The sequence below is a fragment of the Hippopotamus amphibius genome, chromosome 14 (assembly GCF_030028045.1).
Source record: "Hippopotamus amphibius kiboko isolate mHipAmp2 chromosome 14, mHipAmp2.hap2, whole genome shotgun sequence".
Lineage (NCBI taxonomy): Eukaryota > Metazoa > Chordata > Mammalia > Artiodactyla > Hippopotamidae > Hippopotamus > Hippopotamus amphibius.
Genome location: NC_080199.1, coordinates 56,918,696 through 56,940,263, shown reverse-complemented (window position 1 = coordinate 56,940,263; position 21,568 = coordinate 56,918,696). Strand labels below are relative to the sequence as shown.

The 21,568-nt window shown below is 37.2% G+C and overlaps 1 protein-coding gene across 2 annotated transcripts in view; it reads left to right on the top strand.

Annotated features, from left to right (window-relative positions):
• EPSTI1 (epithelial stromal interaction 1) overlaps positions 1-21,568 on the top strand; it is a 91,955-nt gene that overhangs the window by 55,736 nt on the left and 14,651 nt on the right. For both annotated transcript variants that reach the window (XM_057707556.1, XM_057707557.1), the window contains exons 8-9: positions 2,077-2,160; positions 16,829-16,902. In XM_057707556.1, coding sequence (XP_057563539.1) covers positions 2,077-2,160; positions 16,829-16,902 — 158 coding nt within the window. The remainder of the gene's footprint in view (positions 1-2,076; positions 2,161-16,828; positions 16,903-21,568) is intronic.

Sequence of the window (21,568 nt, the reverse complement as noted above, 5' to 3'; positions counted from 1 at the left end):
ACCCCTGCTTAGTCTGATTCCTACTCTTTAAAACACAGCCTAGTGTCACCTACTTTGAGAAGGTGTCCTTGATCCAGTTTAATTAAATGTCCTTTTTAGCATCCTTTATCACAATACCTCTCATGCTGTACTATAATCATTAATCTCATTAATCTTTTTGTCTGACTTCCCACACTAGGCTATAAGCACTTGAGGTCTAGGGTCATGTCTGATCAAGTGCTTGTGCATAGGAGGCTGAAATATTACTTATTGAATGAATATATTATAAGCATAGCTTGTGGGGGAGGATGAGTAAAAGTGTATATTTTAGTTGAATCACAAAAAATTTATTATTATATGTGAAATCAATATTTTATGATAGAAAAATTATATGAATATAATGACATAGACATTTCTGGGACTTAGAACTAAGAAAAATAGTGATCAAAAGCTTCCCCCCCCCCATTTTTGAACAGAAACTTCCTGTCCTGCCTAGGGATCACAGCTGGGTTAGCAAGCATTAGGACTGCAATAACTTTGAACTCTTTGTAGGTGAGATGCCATGTGACTTCCCAGTTTCTGTGGCCTTGTCATTGACACTTTATGTGTCTAACCATTTTTTTTTCCTGACTCAAAAACTAGGACCCGTATTTTGATAAAAGGATAGCAAAGTGGTTAAGTTTAAAAGGAAGGTATACAAATAGGTTCCTCACTGAAGTCATCATATCTGCTATAACTCTCTTACTCCTCCTTGTAGACCCTTGAATATAAGATGTGCCCCCGGCCCCCTTCACACTTTTCAGACCTCGTACAGCATATTCATGATGAAAGCTAGCCTTCTCTAATATAAAAAGACGGGGTCACTGGAGAATGACTGCCCCCCCTTATCTCTTATCACAGTCCCCTGTGTTCAGGATATGGATAAAACAAAGTTCTAGGATATGTGTGCCTATCTAGTGTGGCAGGGTCTGGATATATGTGGGCTTCCTGAACACATCTGGAGCTCCACTTTTCTAATCAGTGGTGCTAGAGCTGATATAATTCCCAGAGCCTCTCTCCCTTTCTGGCAAGTGCTTATTATTTGATGGAATATGGGTTTTATAGTGGCAGAAATGGGAGAATGAGTTAAGAAGTGCTTGAGAAAAGTTATAGTGAGGGAAAGGGGGGCCGGGCTACACAAGCTTTATGGTTTATTAGTCCAAAGAACTAGGCCTGAAATATGTCGCCTGCTGCCATGATGCTGCTGGTAGTCTTATGAGAACAATGGATTTCCTACGCGGTAGCTTATCAGGCTGGCCTCTCTGCCTTACAGAGGGTGGGCTACAAATCAATGTGAGGGAGAGAAAGTGACAAATGAACAGATAGAATGCTTGAAATCTCATAAATTCCAGCGCACACGGTCTCTGCGCCCATGGGGGGAGCCCTGACGTGGAGGGTCATCGGGACTGAAGGACATCCTACTGCGTGTGTGTTGGCTCTTCTGAGGCACCCCCTCGAGGTTCTGATTCAGCCAGAAACGATGGCTCCTGTGCTCCTGAACAGGCTTTGCTTTCCCTCTCAGGAACAGAAATGAACTTCAGGTACAGGTTAGGGATGCAAAGCCCTAGAGAGAAAGGCATCTCTGGAATTACATGGTATCAATCACCAGCTGACATGCTGTTTAATAGGATAGCATTAATGAGCAGTAGACATGTCAGGGCTTCTAGAGCCAGTGTCACCATCGCTTGCCTCTGATATTCATTGGTTGGAATATTCTTGAAAAATATATTTAACGTTCCTCTGCTTCAAATCCTTCTCACTAGAAAGGATAAAGTATGTCGATTATCTCTGAGGGGATATTTTTAAAGCTTAATTAAACAAACATTGAGATCATCCTTTAAAAAGTGCTGGATGATTGCCCTTAGCCTCGCCTTCTCTTTGTATATCCCAAGGGGCGTCTGCAGACATACGCATGAATCACTCAGTAAGCAAGTGCACGTGGAGAGCTTGGTATATGCTTAGTATGAGGTTGATGTGTTAGAACCAGACCCGTGGTAGGCAGACCAGTACACTGTGATGATGCTTTTTGCCCCTGATTCCTTTCCTATACCATTACAGGCCAGAAGACGGGCTTATGTGGATTCTCTAAAGGAAGAAGAAAATCAAAAATTGCAAAAGATGAAGGACGAACACCGCCAGAAGGTATTCAAAGACCCTATTAGTCTCTGCTAATTATTTGCTTGTGGTACTAGATAATTTTGAAGGGTTTTGGAACAGAAATATTTACATACATGAAAATCCTGGGGAAAAAAAAAAAAACATGGGTATTAAAAATGGTGAGGTGGGAGTGGGTTTTAAGAGTATGGTGGTGTGGTGGCTCCTTCTGGTGAAAACTCTCGGTACTTAGCCTCATAGCGGCTACAGTGTCTGCTGTAGTTGGTGGCAGCATTTCAAGGAAAAGACGATAGAACACTTGGGAACTTCTGATCTACAAAATATAACCAATGCCACTGCCATTTTTTAAACCAAAGATAAATGATGTTGCAAATAGTGCCCAGAGACTACTATATTGCATAGCAAACAAAGCAGGCATACAAAATCATGAAACCAGCTTAAATGTTCATCTAAAAATACACATAGAATGAAACGTAAGGATACTCTACACATATACAAATTATGTGAGGCGTTCCAAATAAAACATAAAATTCCAAATAAAATGAGCAAAAGAAATCAGTGAAATGAATGCAGAGCCTCCTAAGAAAAGTACTTAAAGTGTGATCCTTATTAAAATGTGAAATTTCTGGCATGGTAACTGAAAACGGTGTTGTGACTTGATGGTCATACCCACCTTGGATGCGTAGGCTCAGTGGTGCCAGAGGCTCCTCAATGGGGGCTGGGAGTGATGAGGAAGATGGGAGTTAGCTCCCAGGGGCCACTTCATTCCAGGTCCTTTAAAAAAGCAAAATAAATTATTCAGCTAGTTAGAGACCATGATATTCCCCATCATTTTTATTTTCCAACTTTTTTCTTACTGTATTGGTGGTTGATATAGCCTGTCATTACTTCCAGAATATCTCTTAAATCTGTTTCTTCTATTTATACAATTAATTTGAATCCTAACTACCATTCTGATTCCTCAGTTTGGTTTAATTTGTTTTTTTTTCCCTTATGTCTTTGTTGCACGAGGTAACTTATTATAGCAATTGCATGTAGAAATCATATTATGAAATATGTACCAATTGTTGTTGCGATACAATAAGTCCCCTACACACGAACCTTCAAGTTGTGAACTTTCAAAGGTGTGAACGTGCATTCGCATGTCCAATCATGTAAGTTAGTTCACGTGTCTGGTGTACATTGTCACGTGCATGCATCCTCTACAAGTGGTTGTGCTTTTGTGTACTTTACTGTACAGTACTGTATAGAGTAGAGTAGTTCAGTATTTTAATTTCAAGCCCAGGATGTCTGGAAGCAAGCGTAAAAGCAGCGGCATATCGTTGATTGTGTTAGTTGGGTACCTAGGCTAACTTTGTTGCACTTAACAATTGGACTTCTGAACATACTCTTGGAACAGAACTCATTCGTATGTAATCATTACTGTAATTTGACACTTTTGAGGGCTACCCTCCTCCCAGTAGTGGTCAGCTTATTACTCTTTCATAATTTCATCCAGCATACAGTATAAATGACTATATCACTGAGCTGTTTTGTGCATGGTATGTAGTAATTAAATTGTTGAAAGAAATAATGTAAATTGCCAATTTAGTTATTAAGCTACTATCTAAGCAATAAAGAAACTGTGAAACATTTTTACCCCTTGGCGTTTAAAAAAAGTTCTTTTTCTTTTGACAAAGTCCTCATATTAAAGTCCACAATTAAATAAGAAGTGTTATAGTAAGAGTCTAGTAATTAGCAAGTAGAAACTAAATCTGGTATATACTCATGTTGTATTTTCAATAATGTCTGTTAAATCACATGAAGTGTTTCTGTGATCTTTTAGTTTATTACCAGGTCCTGAGGTATTGATACTTCAGATGTTGAGGGGAGTATTACAAAATCAGTGTAGATATGATTTATTTTAAAATAACTTCTAGTGAATTTTAAATAGTGTTTTATAAAGTTTGGTGTATATATTTAGAACCTGAAAACTATTAAAAGTACAACATTTTACAAAGAGAATGTTCAACAGATTAGAAAAATCAAATCTGGGAATTAATTTTCAGGTTGAGCAGTTATTTTAAACAGTGAAAATTAAGCTTTTTATTTCTTAATCTTGTTCTTCTCCTGGAGTTAGGCAAATATTGACACACACATATTTTCTGGTTATTGATTAAACACATTTTTCTTTTTACATAAATTATTCCCCTTACTTACTGAAGCTTTCAGTAAAATGATTAACAAGCGTATAGATAATTTCATCAGTAGAGACTTCAATAACGATAGAATACATAAGGATATTTACCTTATTTTTATTTCTCACCCTTTTTGTTCAGTCTGTTGTTGTTAGAAAATGTCCACTGGAGGCATTCCCTGGCTGGTAGAGTCTGTTACTCCTTATTACTTCAGTGGTTTAGCTTAAGAAAATGAAGAATCATGTTTATGGTAGGAAAATGCAGAAAATAACACATTTTTTCCTTTTTTTCTCCCAAACATATTTAGTAACATTTACTTTTTTTTAAATTGTGGTAAAAAAAACTACATAAAATTTATTATCTTAACCATTTCTAAGTGTACAATTCAGCAGCGTTATATTTTTATGCAACCTGACATCCTTTTTTTTGTACCAGCTCTATACACTAGAATGGAAGTGTATTTTCTTTTTTTTCCACTGGTCTTATTTATTTTTAAAAAATCATATAAATCATAGCAACAGATGTTCAATGAGGACAATCAGATACTGAGATATTTGTATCTCTGGAGAAATCGTATCATTGCCATAAAGTCACACCCCATTTCTTTTTTTTTCTTTTAAAAAGAGTTTTATGGAGATATAATTGACATGCAATAAACTGCATATATTTAAAATGTACAATTTGATTTTTTTTCTTATTAGTCATCTGTTTTATACATATCAGTGTATATATGTCAATCCCAATCTCCCAATCTCCCCTTCCCCTACTTTCCCCCCTTGGTGTCCATATATTTGTTCTCTACATCTGTGTCTCTATTTCTGCATTGCAAACTGGTTCATCTGTACCATTTTTCTACATTCCACATATATGTGTTAATATACGATATTTGTTTTTCTCTTTCTGACTTACTTCACTCTGACAGTCTCTAGGTCCATCCACATCTTTACAAATGACCCAATTTCATTCCTTTTTATGGCTGAGTAATATTCCATTGTATATATGTACCATATCTTCTTTATCTGTTTATCTGTTGGTGGACATTTAGGTTGCTTCCATGTCCTGGCTATTGTGAATTGTGCTGCAATGAACATTGAGGTGCATGTCTTTTTGAATTATGGTGTTCTCTGGGTATATGCCCAGTAGTGGGATTGCTGGGTCATATGGTAATTCTGTTTTTAGTTTTTTAAGGAGCCTCCATACTGTTCTCCACAGTGGCTGTATCAATTTACATTCCCACCAACAGTGCAAGAGGGTTCCCTTTTCTCTGTACCCTCTCCAGTGTTTATTGTTTGTAGATTTTCTGATGATGCCCATTCGAACGAAAATAACACATTTTTATCATTGAGTCTATTCACGTGTTTAATCATTCTATGTATTCAACAAGTACTTATTGAACACCTACTGTGGAGTAATTGGAGAGTAGATTCTCTAGGTTAAGTCGAGGTGACAGCACATTGGTCTTGCTCTGTATGTCCCTGACTTTCACATTCTTCCATTACTCTGGTCTTTGGGGACAGTAGGTTCTTAAGTTTAACTTCTCAGTATTTTACATTTAATTCAGTTTCCCCCTTCTAGAACTTTATTTTTAATTCCCTTTCTACCCTATACCTTTGTATATTCTTCTCCATTGACTACCACATTTTTTTGTCAACAAACATGCTGACTCTTACCATTCTAAAATAAAGAAGCCAACTCCTTCCTTGATTCTGCTATCCTCAGAGATATCACCTTTTCTGCTTCTACCAAAAAAAAAAAAAAGAAAAAAGTCAAAGGTAATCTTACTATACTCACATCTTTATTGCCCACTTTGTCCTTAATGCTTCACATTCTGTCTTTTTTTTCCTTCATATATTCATCTTACTTAGCATGGCCTGTGTTTTAGAGAAGTCAGAAGAAGTCAGTGCAGGGATCCACTTGCAAATGGTCTAACTGATCATGGGAATTCTATTCTCCTTGACTGTGACCGGTTCAGCCATTGACATGGGAAGTAGTTCCAACCAATGAGACTTACGGGAAGCCTGCCTTTCAGTACAGATTTTTATCAATATGAAATATACCGCTGTTCTCATTTAATGATTTTCAGCTTGATGGTTTTGGTCTTTTAATTTTGTCTGATTCTAATTTTTCTTTTTTCTTTTTTTTTGCCATCCTTCTTGTTAGGATTTATGTGGCAATTTCTTTTTTCATCACTTGATTTTAACCTCTCTGTGTCACTTGGCTTCAATTAGATTTCTAGTGAAAAATGGCTGATTTTTCTTTTACCCAATTTCACAGTCTCTTTTAATGTATTCTAATTTATTGTGATTACTAGTGTATTTGCACATATTGGGTTGGCCAAAAAATTTGTTAGGGTTTTTCCAAATGATGGTACAGAAAAACACAAACGAACATTTTGGCCAACCCAACATTATCACTACATAATTTACTTTTTAACTTTGTTTTTCTTTTTCTTTCTTTCTTTCTTTCTTTCTTTCTTTCTTTCTTTCTTTCTTTCTTTCTTTCTTTCTTTCTCTCTCTCTCTCTCTCTCTCTCTCTCTCTCTCTCTCTCTTTCTTTCTCTTTGAATTTCCTGTTCCATTTATTTACTTTCCTCTTTTCTCTCCTCTCCTTTCCTCCCCATCATAAGAAATTTCTTAGTGGCTTTGTTTTTAATTTTGTATGACCTTTGGTTGGCCTATTTAATCTCAAAATGTGAGTCTCACTCCAGTTCAGGGGAATTTCTATTTTCCTTTCATATTTCTTCCCTATATTGTCTCTGCTCTCCATTTCTGGGATATGTATCAAGTGGCTTTCAGAAATTCTAGATCTGTCCTCTATCTCTCTTAATTGTTTTTCTTATACTTCCTGTCTCTTCGGCCTTTTCCATTGCATTCTGGAAGAAACCTTTAGCCAGATCATCCTGCTTATGAAATTATTTCGTAAGTTTCCCTTCTGCTTCTTTGGCACATGCACTGAATTTGTTTATTTACCAAGGTTGCTGACTTACTTTTTCATAGCAACATTCTGCTTTATACGTAAAATATATTCTTTCTGATCTCTTCATTGATGGTAATTATACAACCATTAAAACTTACTATTTTACCAGCACATTTTTTCCTTTCCATTTTAAGTTTTATCTCATGTAGTTTTCTTTCTCAAATGTTTGGCGATTCTTGGTTATATCCCCATGTTCCTTTGGGCACACGGCCAAGTGAGATCTGTGGAAGCCTGTGTTCTGCATGTGGCAGCCTCTTGTTCTCCTAGAGCCAGCAGATAGTGGGACATTGTCCTGTTTCTCCGAGCTCAGAACCCCTCCTCCATTCATGGTACTTAGGGGGCCATGTCAGTGCTGGCTGCTGTGTACGCAAGTGTGGGAGGGGAAGAGCCCACTGTTAAGCTCCTCTCAATGCAGTTCTCCAACTGGTCATCTTCATGACCATCTCTCAGAGCCCCTTCAGAAACATAGCTAAGTCAGCCCCAGTTTACCCTGCACACATGTTTCTCCATATAATTTATTTTATCCCCTTTCTACCTTCTAGGAATTTAAATTTTTTTTCTGATAGGCTGAGTGCCCTTACTGATTTTGCATCGTTACTGATTTTATATAGTCATTTGGAAAGTAAAAACAAACCAAAAAATGAGAACATACTTAAATTATTCAACGACAGAGAAAATTATCATAGAATATATTAGAAATCATGGTGAGAGCACTTTATAGGGACTGCATGCAAAGCTGTACCCTGAGACGCTGTACTCAGAGAAGGAAAAATCATAACTTTAAACCCAATCGGTACTCAAAACAGAAACTAATTAAGTATCCAACCTAAGAATTTAAAACAAGAATAATAAACGATACTGAAGGAAGTAATTAAGATAAGAACAGAAATTAATAAGGAAATTTCAAGAAACAGCTGTTATAAAAATCCAACAACTTGTTCTTTGATAAGGTCAACAAAATGAACGAATCTCGGGTAAGTCTAATCAAGAAAAGATTAGTAAAAATGCAGATATACAACAGTAGAAATGAGGGGCTAGAACCGTAGTTTTAGAAAAGATTAAGTTTATATTACTATAGATAATACTACGCTAATGAATTGACTATGTGGATTAAGTGAATGGTTTTATGAGAAAATGTAAAACTCTAAAATGACTCAAAGAATTAAAAAAGGATAAATGAAAATGCAAGCGATTTCTAAAGTTTTCTGAGAATTACTTCCCCTTAACAGGCTAATCTTGGATAATTTTTCAGGCAAGTTCATTAGAATTTTCAAGGAACAGATTTTTTCCCCTATGTTCTACAAATTGTTTCAGAGCAAGGAAAAAGATGAAATAATTTAGAATTAATATTTAACTATCATCCCTATGATGTCACAACCTAGTAAAGGAACACATACACACAGAGATATTTATAGATATTAACATCTGAAAGAAAATTCTAGCTAATGGGATTTTTTTTTCTCTTTAATAATTTACCAAGACACAGTAAGGCTTACTCTAGGAATGCATAGATGACTAGCTACATATTATAACTTTTTATATCATATCACTGCAATATGACAGATCATGAGAGAAAAAGAATTTGATTACCTATGTAGTTGTAAAAAATGGGCATTGGTAAGTTAAAAATCTATCAATTAAAAAAAACTATAGTGAGCTAGAAATAATTTTTTTTTTCTTAACATACATATAGTCTTCCAAACCAATAACAAACATTAATCTCAGTGGTAAAACATTAGAACAGTAAACAACATAAGGATATCTGCAGTCCCTACCACCGACCAGTATTGTTCTGAAAATTCTAACCTAGTGCTTCTCAATGTTACTTGATGAAACTCTTTTTAGTGAAGGGGAAAAGAAAACCTTCAATTTTGCATGGAACAAGGTTGGGAACTGTTTTAGCCAACTTGATAAGACAAAAATAAAAAAAAAAGGAGCTTTTCTAATTATTGAAAAGAAGTAGTTATTTATCAATGAGAGCGATCTGCATGTACAACCCAAGAGAATCAACTGGAAAATGCTCAGGACAAATGGAGTTAGAGTTGGTTATAAAACATGTATATAAGAATCAACAACTTCCTTAAATACTAGCAAAAATGTAAAAATAGGGGATAAAAAAGATCTCATCAAAAAGCAACTATGCAAAATATTGCTCAATCCCTAAAAAAACCCCAGAAAAGAACTTTCCTGTGATCCATTAATGTCAATTTGAATAAAGTAGAGCAGGCCAATGCCCCCCAGTGGTAAAATTCAGTACTGTAATAACTACAGTTCTATCCAAATTAATGAGTGAATTCAGTGCACTTCCAATAAAAATTTCAATGGAATTTGAGGTAGTTTGAAAAACTATATCTACACGTCAACTGAAAGAATAACCACAAGATTAAACAAGAAGCTTTCTAAAAATACAGATAATAATTTGTGTGTTTGCTGCGGCGAGGAGGGCTTACACTATTAGCTATTAAAAAAATTACAGACTCCTCTGTATGGCTGCTGGTAAGAGGGGAACTGAAGGGCTCTCTGATGATATCAAATTCTAAAGAGCTTCCTAGATATAAAAGTATTAGATCTAAAAGGTATACATCTATTCTGAGGAAATAATCAGAGATGCACACAAGCTGTATGTATAAAGTTGTTTATTTGTAAAATCACCTTAATGGAAAGTTTGAAATGATTTGTTCAGTGGTAGAGGAACTGAAGAGTTCGAAGTTTGGAATACCGTGCATCAATTACTACTATGTTTTAATGACGTAGGAATATGCTCAAGTATGTGAAAATGAAAAAAGCAAGATTATAAAAGAGAGGACTTCCCTGGTGGCACAGTGGTTAAGAATCTGCCTGCCAATGCAGGGAACATGGGTTCAAGCCCGGGTTCGAGCTCTGGTCCGAGAAGATTCCACATGCCCCAGAGCAACTAAGCCCGTGCCACAACTACTAAGCCTGCGTTCTAGAGCCCTCAAGCCACAATTACTGAGCCTGCGTGCTGCAATTACTGAAGCCCAAGCCTAGAGCCCATGCTCCGCAACAAGAGAAGCCACTGCAATGAGAAGTCCTTGCACCGCAAGGAAGAGTAGCCCTTGCTCTCCACAATTAGAGAAAAGCCCACGCGCAGCAACGAAGACCCAATGCAGCCAATAAAAAATAAATGAATAAAATTTTTAAAAAAAGATTATAAAAGAGAGTCTGGGTGAGTTTTGAAACCTACCTCTTCTTATGGTACTTCGTGTGGATTGCTTCATCTCTCTAAACCTCATCTGTTATAGATAATACGTGAGAGAGAGCATGTGGAGAGTTTAGCCTAATGCCTGGCACATGGAAGCCTGTAATGCGACCCGAGGTGGTGATAAGCAGTTATAATCTCTGTATGTATGTAAATCAAGAAATGAAGGAAATATACTGACATGTTTAAGGAGCTTATCTCTGGGTGGAGGGTTTTTATGAGTCATTATTATGTTTTCCTTTATAGTTTCTGTACTTTCTACATTTTCCACAATGTGTAAGTAAAGTTGATAAGAAAAAAAATTTTTTTAAGTTAGATGAAATTTGATAGGAAGCATTTCTGGGTGGGAGATAGAAAGCTGTGTGATTTAATGACCATTGTAGCTGAAAGTCCATTTCTTTATATTAAAATGATAGAATTAACAATAACCAGTAGGAGAGGAGTACACATTATTAATGCTATTTTTTCACTCTCCTACTTTACCCATGAGTATTTATTTCCTTGGATTTGGGTGGTCTCCTCTCAATATTTTGAGGTCATTTCACTTTTTCTCATAGCCAAGGACATGTTTGTCCTCCTGGGCAAAGTTATGACTGTGGAGAGCCACAGAACCAAGACTCCTTCCAGCCCCAAATTCTTCTCCTGCAATAAAAAGCATTCAAACGTAGGGGTTCTTGAACTTCCTGGCATCAACTCTCCTGCTTCAACTCTCCTTTTCCTCTCATTGAATTGAGAGAACATTCTCTCTTGGGAGAAGTATGTCCTGCCCGGGTGATGGCACTTTAATGTTTACATAAAGCAGTCAAACTGAACCATGTCAGAACACGCCCCACTGGAATTCGAACATGATTTTAAAACAACACCATCCTAGTCTCCAATTACTACATCCTTGCTTTGGAACATGCCTTTAAACTCATCAGCTTTCTCAAGCATCCAGCCTTGCTCACACCTGTTAGTTGTACAGTGGAGCCTTTGGTAAATTGCAACACAGAAAAGTGATTTCTATAACCTCTAGCAGGAAATGGTGACCCCTTTCAGGCCCCCAGCAAAGATCGTTGGCAGCCCTTCCTCCAGCGAGAGCAGTCTTGGCAGGGCGGGCACAGACAAGTGGCAACATTTGCAGTGTTGTCCTCATTTACCAAACACCACTTGGCCAATGTTTACAGGAGGTTCTGCTCTTGGCAACTCCAAGATGATATTTTATTGTAGTACTTAAGTACCTTCTCTATATAGAGCTCTGTCTGAATGCAGGGAGATGAACAGAGGAGTGAGAAGACACATACTCTTTTCCCTGGGAGCCTTCATGAATGCACTTAAGACGTCGAACATTCAGGAACATTTGTTCCTTATCTCTCCTTTGCATCCCTTCCTTCATGTTCCCGTGTTGTGTTGCTTGAACTTGTGTTCCGCGATGCATTCCTTTCTGTTTTGTATCACAGTTGTTTCTGGGTCTGTCTCCCTCATTATACAGTGATTTCCTTCAGGTGGGAGCTGAGTCTTCTTTGCATCTGTACCTTCAGCCTAAATCCAGGTGTCTGGAAAATGGCCGGTGCTTCACAAAGTTGTGTTGAGTGAGATAAGATTTGACAATGTCTCAGATGCTGTGTGTCTTGTCCCTCTGGCTTAGAGCGTTTTGATTTTCTTAATGTCCAAAGCTCAGTCCTTGGAACAGGAACGACTTATTTTGTATCTGTCCAACGAGGTGTTGCAGTTCTGTGTGAGAACCGCGCCAGTGAACCAGGAATATGCTTATGAAGCATGGAGATGCATCTGCAGTGGCTGTCAGTTCAGCAGAACAAATTAATTAGTTGAAATTATCCTTCGCGGCACCAAAGGAAAACCAGCCTCTCCCTAGTAAATATGCTTTGCTGCTTATAGAATAATAATTCTGAGTGCAACAGAGCTAGAGCCCCCCCTCCCCCCGCCTTCTGCCAGCTGGAGCAGTGGTCTTGCATGGTGATGCCTCATCAGCTCCCATCCTACCTCCCTCCTGCTCTGTTTTCTCCTCTCTCCTGTCCTTGCCTCTGTAAAAGGATGCTGAGTGCTGTTCTCTTCCCATCCTTTTTTTCTCCCCTGACAGTTCTTGGCTTCATGATGTAGTGTTTTGCTCTTTTACATTTTTATGTATTAAAAACTATATATCCATTGGGATTTTTAAATAAAGGAAAGCAGGAAGACACAGAAATGGTTTCTCACACGGATAAACTTTTCTTGATGGTTTGAGGAAGTAATATATTCACATGGTTCAAAAATTTAAAAAAATAAACACTATTTATGACATTAAAGTTTCCTTCCTCTGCCTACCTACCCGCCATTCTTTTATCTCCAGTGATAGTTACAGTTAACATTTTAGTGCGTGTTTTACCATAAAAATGTCTAAAATATGATGTACACCGGCATGTAAAAGTTAAAATGGATGTATGTGTATCTTTTCTAGTTACATGGAACAGTCCCCAAAAAACTGCTCTGAACCTAACCTTTAACATTTAATATATCTTCGAGATCTCACCATAGGCACGCCACCCCCCATCTATCTAATTCTTTGTGACTATTGTATACTATTCTGTTGTGTGGATGGTCTGCCTTACCGGGCCTGGTCCTTGTTAATGTGCATTAAGACTTTCTCTTGAACTTTTACTGTTTCAGTAATGCAGGTGTGCCTCTCCTTTTACACATACCTTTGAACACTTCTGCAAAGGATGTGTACATTTTACATATTGATGGTTTTTGGTCTCAAAAAACAAAATTAGTTTTTACACAGACACTCCACCAAAGTGCTACAATGGACCTGATTCTCTATCAAACTTTTCTGTTTTTTGTAACTACGACAGAATAAAAATTTTATCTCATTGTTTTGACTTATATTCCTTTGACTGTGTGTGACAATGGTGACTATTTTTAATTTACAGACAGTCTGTAGTTTACCTGCCGACTTCCTCCTCCTGTTCTTGGCCCTTTGTCTGTTTGGTGGTTGTGTTTTCCTTATTGGTTTATATAAGGTCTTTAGCTACCTCCTCAGGCCTTCACTGAGCCTCCATCTAAAATAGGAACTGAGCCACTGAGCCTCACAATAGTGTGTTTAATCCTTTGCATAGGATTACGGCAGATATTTTTCTCACTTATTCGTGAGCTTCCTTTTTTCTAAGAAATAAACTCTTAAGGAACAAGGATCTCATCTGTCTTGTTCATTATCGTATCCCCATCACATAGATCCCAGCCTGACTCATAACAAGCACTCAGATATTGTTGAATGACTGAATAAGAAAATAATTGAATTAGCCTATGTGTGTCACAAATATTTTTTTAAGTTTTTTCCCCCCAGTTGAAGCTTTGAATTTTTATGCAGCCAAATTTATTAATCCTTTTCCTTTATGAGTTCTGGACCTTCCTTACTCCAAGTTTATAAGTCAACTTACCCATGCCTTCTTTGGAAACTTCTGTGGTTCCATCTTTTAGGTTCAAATCCTAGGGCTCTATAAAATTTATTTTGATATAAAAATAAAGGATCTTGTTTTGACTTTTCTCACAGTAGTTGGTTAGTCCATCATCTTCACTGATCTCTCCTGCAAGGGTTTAGCACAACTTACTAAGGTAAGCTGTGTTTCCATGTAGTAAGTCTTTTTCTGGACTCAAATTGTTTTAATTACTGTAGTTTTATGATATGTTTCAATATTTGGGGAAACTGGTTCTCCCTCATTTCTTTCCTTTGTTTCAGGGTTTTTTCTTTTAATGCTATGATTGTGAATTTATTTTTTTCTATATAAATTCTGGGATCATTTTTTCCAAAGCTGAAAAAATTATCTTAAAATTATTTTAAAGAAATACGTAGTAATATGCATGTATAAAATATGTGTTTTATAGGTTTTTTAAAAAATCATTTGTCTCATAACTAGAACTGATGAATTTAGTTTGTTCAGGGTTCATGTTATGAAACTTAAAATGGGCTGGGTATTAGAAATTGTTCCTTGGAGACATGGGTTAATACGGGTGGGAAGAATTAGCATCCTTTGACAAGAGGGATTTAGGTTTGAACTTAGGTTATATAGGTTCTACTAGAACTTTTGAGTGTAAAGGGGCTCTATAGTTCTAGCTATAGCTGTTTATACTTGAGTATGATTAACTACTGACAAGTTATCCTTAATCTTAACTGCCTATTTTGGATGTATTTTTATGGAAGATTAGATACAAAAAAGTCTAAGCTCTAGTCTTTATTTTGCTACTTAGGGACCATTTAGCACTTGACAAAATACTTAAACTGAGTCTCTGATCCTTTGTTTCTTCATCTATAAAATAGGTATAATAATACTCACCCATTTATTCATCAAATAACACTTTATTTACCTGCCTACCTGTGGGAATTGTGAGGGTCAAGTAACAGAATTCTGGTATACTTTTTGTTTGAAAATGTTAAGGTCTGCTGGTTAAACACCGCACTTTCAAAACATTTCATTTGCTTATCTCCAGTCCTTCTCTCCCTGGATCCCACTAAAAAGACAATAAAGGAAATGTTTTTTAAAAAGGCATAAATAAGCCAGTATGTAGAACAAAAGAACAGGCCAGGAGACTGGAGCAAAAAAAAGAAAAAAAAAAAAAAAAGAAAAATATCAGCACAATTTTGGAAACTGCAAAGTAGAGCAGGAAAAGGCAGAACTCATTTTCAAGAAGTGGTTATACTGAAGTTGAAGCAGTCCCCATACAACTGTGGAATTGGAGGCAGCTGGTACCTCTGAGGGCTAGGGTTGGAAAAAGGATGACTTGGAAATTTAACTAAGGAATGGTAAGACCCCTGGGACCCTTTCCCCACCACACTGAAAGTTCAAAAAAAAAAGTTGTAAGCATGAGGGATGAGGATGGTGGTTTACCGGGAAGGGAAGTTGGAATTGGGATGGAGGTAGTAATAGAGGTATAAATCTTCTCCATGGTAGGAAGCCAAAAGATAATACTATTTTTTTTAAATTAATAGAAGAATATTCATGTTTCAAAGGAGATAATTGACAGATGAAACCACACACAAAAACTGAACGTGATTGTGTGGGTGATGGGGAGGACTGCAGCTTCTTTTATTTTAATATAAGCCTAGTATAAGTAGTACTGTTGCTTGGTAGATTTTTGTTCATATAGCAATAAAAATTAAAATGAAAGGCTGTCCGCCATTGTGGAAACATTGAGTCTCTAGCACAAGGCTTGGCACCGAGGTATTTAATAAGTACTTGTGAAGTGGTTGAATGAATATTAGTCAATTATTTAGAAACTCTCTAATTTTTCCCTTGTCATCAGTGCTAGGTAGAAATTAGAATTAAATAGGGTGCTTTAGGAATTAATGAGTAGCATATTTGGATTCTGACAGTCTTTATTTTGGAGACTATAGAATGTTGGAAGGCTTTTAAATAAAGTTAAAAGACATCTGAACTTTGAATTTATTTTATATTTTTCATCATGGAAGTCTGAGGGTTAAAAAAATAAACGTGTTGGTATGTATTTATCAAGAGGTGACAGTATTTTCTCTCTCAGGAAACCTCTCTGACTCCAACACTAACCTATGACATGATAACTGATAGCTTCCCTCTGTCTTTTTCTGTCTTTGACATGAGGTTGTAACTTGGTCTGCCTCAAGATATAGGCAGCTGAGCATTGAGATTCTCCGGCACCTAGTTCTTTGGTTTAATACTGTAAACATATAAATGAGTGTGGAAGTTGTTGCCTCTTACAAGAAGATAATCGAAATGTCAGAAACTAGAGATTTAGCTGTAGTAACGTGATCCCCCGTTTGAAGCAAAGTATGCCCTCCAGGGAGTCCAAAGTTCTGCTAGTATTTGAATTAACTAGTCAATGATAGGTGAGTGATTATTCTCCAGGATGGAAAGTGTTTGTGGAATTGCTCTACAGAATAGAGTCCAATATATATTGTAAGTAGCTATGAATTTGTTGGGAAAAAGAAGCTAGAGAAATTACTAAGAAATAGTATTGTGTAACATTCCTTAAGGAACTAATTTGATTTGTTTTCCTTTGTAAGACACAGGTGAATTTGGCTCATGTTGTGTTTTCCTCTGTGTATGTTGTACCTAATGGTCTAATATCTTGAACGTACATATTGGATTTTTAATCTCACAATTTTACACTCACAGAATTATTATTTGACTAAGGGACAATTATTTTTGCTCCCTAGTTATATAAGAAAATAATCTCACATGGAAATGGTATTTAAGTAAAAGTTTCAAAAATGAAATATTGTACCAGCTAAGATTAAATATGTAATTGATTTAGGTGTCTTCTGTACAACCATGTTAATTGAAAACCATATTTTAAAATTTCATTGTTTTTAGAGTGAATTACTGGAATTTAAACGACAGCAACAGGAGGAAGAAAGAACCCAAATCCTCCAGGCTGAACACAGGAGGTATGAATGACTAAGAAAATAGGCATCCTTGGTTAAAACAACTACCTATAAAGTTTTTGCAATGTCTTAGGAAAACAATAAAATAATATTGAATATGGTTTTAGAATCTCTATTACCTTTTTAATCTTTATATTATCGGGGTGTGGTACGTGTGAGGATGCCAACTGCTACACACAAACGTGCACACACACATACACTTATAATACCAATTCTTCTGAACTGGTGGCATGAATTGACACTAGAAAGTGGAGTCAGCTCTCAAACTATATGTTTATTTAGCTTATACTTAATTTTCATCCCATAGGACAAAGCATATTAATCCTTTGATATGATACTTTACCATTTGTAGGCTACTTTAGAATAATTGAACTAGTATAGATGGTAAGATACTCATACTTGAATATAAAAGCTCAGACAAGAACTACCATTAAAATTGTTTTATGTCGACTGACTAACGTCTTAGGGAAAAAAATCTTAAAATAGAACCAGTAAGTAATTTTTAATAGTGGAAATAGTCTCTATCTTATTTCTAATGTCAGGCATTAAGAGTACCCAGAACATCATCTCCATGTCGGGCTGGTGCTGATAACTCCCATATCTACCATTATTCTAGATTGTCCTAGGGAGTAGTTGGGTGATTTGAGTTTACTGCAGTGTGATTGAGTGTCTCAGGAGAAGAATTTAATGTAAAGGCTTTCATGATTTAAAGGAGCAAATTCTTTCAAAATCGACTGGCTTCATTTATGTGTTTAACCTTCCCACCATCGCTAACATGCATTTTTAAGTTGCGGTGGTCTCACTTTGTAAAGGAGACTTTAAAAAGTGTTAATGGAAGCTCCCGATTCTGCTGCAGTGGCCAGCTGTGGATGTGTATTCATATTATTTTGACTGGATTATTCTGCTTCCATAGGCAAGTCAAAATAGTTTTAAAATGTCAAATGTGAATTTATGAATTCTTCTCTGGTTCTAAGGAAACATGAAAACTCTGATACACTGGTTAGACTATTTTGTTGGGTAAAGAGGAACCATTACTGCTTCCTGTTTTTTAATAAAATAGGCCATGAATTAGTCTTTTACTGTTTTTTTTTTTTCTTTGAAAGTCTTTCTATTTAAAAACCTGATATTGTATTCCTATAACACTGGCTAGTAGTAGCCAGTTATTTCTCTGGATTTCTGAGGATTAATTGGATTATAAAGCTTTAAGCATTTTAAAGATAGTGATATGTCACATTAATATGCCCCATTGCTAAGAAATTAATCTTCGACAGGCACCCAATAATAATGCATTATTTGATTAGGGGTGGAAAAGATTACTTTTTTTGTTACAGGAAACTTGACCCTTATTCTTTATTTCCTTATTGCTGAATACCTAAATATTGGTGGAACTGTTTATTTCCTACACCTTTTATTCTTCCTATTGGTTATAGTTAAATGTGTGTCCAAATTTAATCCAGTAGGAAATCTCTCTGGGTAATAAACTCAGTAAATCAGTTTTGAAACAACTGATCAAGTCTTTAAACATATTTATGCTATCAGTTTTTCATAAAAGCTTATATTTATATTGTCCTTTGGAGTTTATAGTGAACTTTTCCATCTTATATGAAAATACTTGTTCAGTTGTCTCTTTTTAAAAAAATCTATTATCTATCTATCTATCATCTATCATCTATCTATCTGTCTATCATCTATCTATCTATCTATCTATCTATCTATCTATCTATCTATCTATCTATCTATCTATCTATCTACCAGCTGTGTCAACTACAACCGGCGTTTGCCACTTACCTCTACAGAGATTAAATCATGTGCTGCTGCAGCTGCTGACTGTCAACACCCCCCTGAAAGGGGTTCAGGGTGGAGAGCTGCAATGAGGCACTGTGCTCTGTGAAAAACTGGCAGAACAGGTCTTTAGAGAGACATTTTCAGGAGCCGGCTTTATGAGCCCAATTCTTGTATCTCCTTATATCTAGAAAAACATTAAAATCCTTCATGATGACCTAGCAAAAACCTTCTGTAAACAATTTGTGCTTGATCGCATGTTTTCCCCTTTCACCAAAATCACATATATATGGATCTTCCCCGCTACCTGTTTGGAACAGTCTCTCAGAGCTATCTGGGATGCTGTCTCCTGGGCTGCAGTCCTATTTTGCCCCAAATAAAAATTAACTCGCAACTCTCACATTGTGCATTTTTTTATAAGTTGACAGCCGCGTTGGGTCTTCATTGCTGCATGTGGGCTTTCTCTAGCTGTGGAGAGTGGGGGCTCCTCTTCGTTGAGGTGTGCAGGCTTCTCATTGTGTTTGCTTCTTTTGTTGCAGAGCACAGGATCTCGGTGCGGGCTTCAGTAGTTGTGGCTTGCGGGCTCTAGAGTGCAGGCTCAGTAGTTGTGGTGCACAGGCCACAGTTGCTTCATGGCATGTGGGATCTTCCTGGGCCAGGGATCGAACCCATGTCCCCTGCATTGACAGGCAGATTTTTAACCACTGCACCACCAGGGAAGTCCCCAGTTGTCTCTTAACGAATAAAATAGCTGTGTCCATTCCTGCTGAAGTCAACAATACAAGCTATGTAGTTTGAGCATAGGGGACACAAGTTAGGTTTTCTCCAGGGACATAATTTTATTGGAGACAAAAAAGACAATGTGTTTCCTACTGTTTGGAAGTTCACATAGCAGAAAATGCAGCCCTGAGTTTTATAATAGAAAGTTTGTAGATTCCTAACAAGCTTTACAACCAATCCTATAAAGATTGAACCTGATTGCACCTGAACCTGCCCCAGTGTAACTTTTTGAGTAAGAGAAGAAAGTTGAAACTCCCGAGAGAAAAGACAGAGCATTGGGGGTCAAGGACTTGAGAGGATCTGGGCTACAGGCTGGAAACTGGAATGAACTGAATTGATTTATTGAAACTTGAACCATCCTTGAACAATAGTTTTTATCCAAGTTAATCCTTAGAAGGAAATTCAGAGCACTAGCTTGACAGTAATGAAATGTATGTATTTTCTAACACCAGCGAACAAAAATATAAACTGGTACCTTTTCCTCCATTTGAATTTGTTACTGAGTCCAAGCTTGTACGTCTCATCCCACGACAGGCCAATAAATGGAGAGACGAGTAGTTGGGGCAAGGAACAGTGAGTTTATTGTGAAAGCTGGCAAACCAAGAAGATGCAAGACTAGTGTCCCAAAGAACCATCTTGCCTTAGTTAGAATTCAGGCTTCTTTTATACTAAAAGGGGAGGTAGTAAAGTCAAACATTTCCTGGTTCCAGTCAGCCCCTGGAGGGGATGAGTTATTCTTCCTCCCTTCAGTCTTTCACAGGTGGGCCTGGTCAGGATGTTTCCTGTGAGCTAAACGAAGGTATTGTAGCTCATTATCTGAGAGGCAGGGTTCTCAGAGATGGGTCATTATGTATAATTTCAGTTTATAGGCAACATCCCTTTCGTGATTAACTTGTAGAATACAAAAGATTCTTCCCTATTACAAATTCTTGATAGAAATTCAAAAAGGTAATCTGTTCACCACCCATGATCTCTAGTTGACCCACTCTGCTGTCCTCTTAGTAATATGCTTAAAAGTGAATCACATCACCTTGTGTACGTGACCAGTCATCCGTCTTCCAAGTGTCTGAGTGAATTGAGGGCAGTGGACAGTGAACTACACTCACTACCATGGGTAATTTCACAGTGTAGTTGCAGTCACAGAAGCAGGCGGGGGTGGGGGGTGGGGACCATGCACCTGGACAATTCATTCATTCACCTCTTACATACCAGGGCACACTCTGTGAAGGCTTTGTTCTAGGCACTGGGAACAGGCGTAAACAAGGCAGAGAAGGTCTCTGACTGCATGGAATTTACAATCTGGAGGAAAGAAACAGAAGTCAACAATTTAACAGCAAGATTATTTCAGACAGTGATACACACCATGCAGACCACATCACAGAGTGATGTTAAGAGAGAGACTGGAGATGATAGTTCCTCAAGGAAGAGGTGACATCCAAGAACAAGAGCTGGTCACATAGAGATGGGGGGTGGGGAGCAAAGCATACAATGGGATGTCCCCGCTTATCAAGCATAGGAACAAAAGCAAAGGCCAAGTCAAGAATGAGCTTGGACTTTTTGAGTCCCAAATGATTTGATTATAGATGGTGAAGAAGAGAATAATACTCATACAAAATGAGGTAAGAAAGGTAGGCAGGAAATAGAAGATTTTATAAGCCAATGATCTTATTCTAAGACTAATAAGAAGTCAAGGGAGGGTTTTAAACAAAAGGAAAGCATGATCCCTTTTATAATTTAGTAAGGTGGTTGTGTGGAGAATGGATTGCAGAGGGCAGGATTGGAAGCAGAAGTAAGATGAGAGAGGATAGGGATTTGGACTAGAATGGTGGTCATGGAAAGAAATGTGTGATTCAGGATGTGTTTAGTGAGTGAAGCCTGCAAGAATTCTAGTGGATTGGATGTGGGGTGGGATGGGGGATATTGAGGGAAAGCCCATCTTTGTTACTGACAAAAAGATTGGGTAGAAACAGCCCCAGGCATATGGACCATCCAGAATACCACTGGTTGTGTAGTTTTAGAGGGATCAAGGTCAGTTCTCTCTTCCTTCATATTCAAGTCTCCAGCTCAAGTATCTTACTTCAGTCTGCATGCTGAGAGGTCTAGAAAA